The sequence below is a fragment of the Cyprinodon variegatus genome, unplaced genomic scaffold (genome assembly GCF_000732505.1).
Source record: "Cyprinodon variegatus isolate N-32 unplaced genomic scaffold, C_variegatus-1.0 Scaffold342, whole genome shotgun sequence".
Classification (NCBI taxonomy): Eukaryota; Metazoa; Chordata; class Actinopteri; order Cyprinodontiformes; family Cyprinodontidae; genus Cyprinodon; species Cyprinodon variegatus.
In genome coordinates, this window is record NW_015150795.1 from 803,944 (window position 1) to 805,551 (window position 1,608).

At 36.8% G+C, this 1,608-nt stretch overlaps 1 protein-coding gene across 1 annotated transcript in view; it reads right to left on the minus strand.

Annotated features, from left to right (window-relative positions):
- LOC107091533 (uncharacterized protein KIAA1107-like) overlaps positions 1-998 on the minus strand; it is a 53,379-nt gene extending 52,381 nt beyond the window's left edge. The window contains exons 1-2 of the mRNA XM_015385514.1: positions 731-998; positions 73-189 (exon numbers count right to left, since the gene is read on the minus strand). Coding sequence (XP_015241000.1) covers positions 73-176 — 104 coding nt within the window. The 5' untranslated portion in view covers positions 177-189; positions 731-998. The remainder of the gene's footprint in view (positions 1-72; positions 190-730) is intronic.
- Positions 999-1,608: the final 610 nt, after the last annotated feature.

Sequence of the window (1,608 nt, forward strand, 5' to 3'; positions counted from 1 at the left end):
ATGACTTTTAATTAAATAAAAACCGCTGTCCCAAGGCCTGTGCAGAAAACACGCCTGTGGTTTCTGACTCACCTGTTGAGGTCTGCAGACAAAGCAGATGATAAACATCTCCTCAGCTGCTCCTTGTATTTGCGCTCTTTGGCTTGAAATTCTCTTGCAGATTCAGTGTTGATCATGGCTTTCTAAATTCTTTAAAAGAGAAACGAGAAACGAGAAAAAAAACTAATCAGTTTTTATTATTTAAGAAGAGGACAAGGTTGCAAAATATGGTAGGGTGACCTCATAGTTTGGAAAAACAAAAAAGAAAAGAAGTAATCAACCGACAATAATTACATCCCGGTTGATCTATTAATCTCATTAAGCTCCATTATTATAATAATAAACAATGACTAGTTTAACATGGTTATTTCAGCAGGATGTTTGGGATTGTGGGTCAACTTTCCAGGTTGCAGTACCACCTTTCGCCAAACTGACCGGAGAGGCGCTATTTTACAAAGCTGAAGGAAATCAATAACAATAGAAAAAAGCAACTGCAAACCTAAAATTTATATAAAAACGATAAAACAATAATACACCGCTCACATTTTTTATGTTAATTATGGTGAACGTTATTTGAAAAAAAAAATTAAAAGCGTTTCCCATCAGCAGTTTAAACACATATTGTATATATCTTGTATATATATATATATAAAAAAGAAAATAAAACTTTCACAAATTACAACCAAATTACCGGAACATATCTGAGCTGTCAGAGGGTTTCTGTTCTGTCTCTGTTAGCTTCCGTCTCTGCTTCATGCAAAACACTGAACATCATCCTCCTTCCAATGCTGGGAGGCTAGCTAAGGGAGCTAGCTGAGACTAGCATCCTTTCCCCCTTTAAAAGGCTGACCGTGAGCTCCGAGGAGTTCGTGATGAAACCGGAACAGAATAAATAATCTTCCGGCTTTTGTACGTTTTGGTAGCATTTGAATAAATGCATAAAACGACATTACAGAGGTGCTGACCCACTGACCGATGGTGTTGACATCACCGCTGCACGCTGCTCACCGCGCACGGGACACGGTTTGACAAACAGCCAAGGAGCGGACGAGTCAGGAAGCTTCCGGACATGCGCAGTGCTGCGCCTGCTCGCCTTCATCTGTAACCTGTGGTAGTGAGTGAATTTTTTTATTCCAACCATCTTATCTCGCGTTAAATAGAAGGAAAAAAAAAGATTTGACTCCTGTATTGTATTTTTTTTATTTATTTTTTTTTTCTTTTAATTTTTGTATTTTGTTTCCATTTCCGTTTCGTTAAAAAAAAAAAAGAAAAAAAAATGGCAAAAGGCACAAATAATTATTTTATCTTCATGTTATTTTGATACATTTAGTGTAATCGTATCTAAGATAATTTATCAAAAAAAAAAACATTTGTTTTGTTTTCCTTTTTCACCATATCCTGTCCTCGAGGTGACCTCAGGCTTACTGGTGACGTCATCGTCTCGTCCCGTATTGTTGCTCTCGTCCTATTTGTCAACCCAAATGCCCGATGCAAGGATATAAACATCTATTTTAATGCAGACATCAACAGGATCCAGAGGTTTAATATGAATTTATTAGAACAAAACAA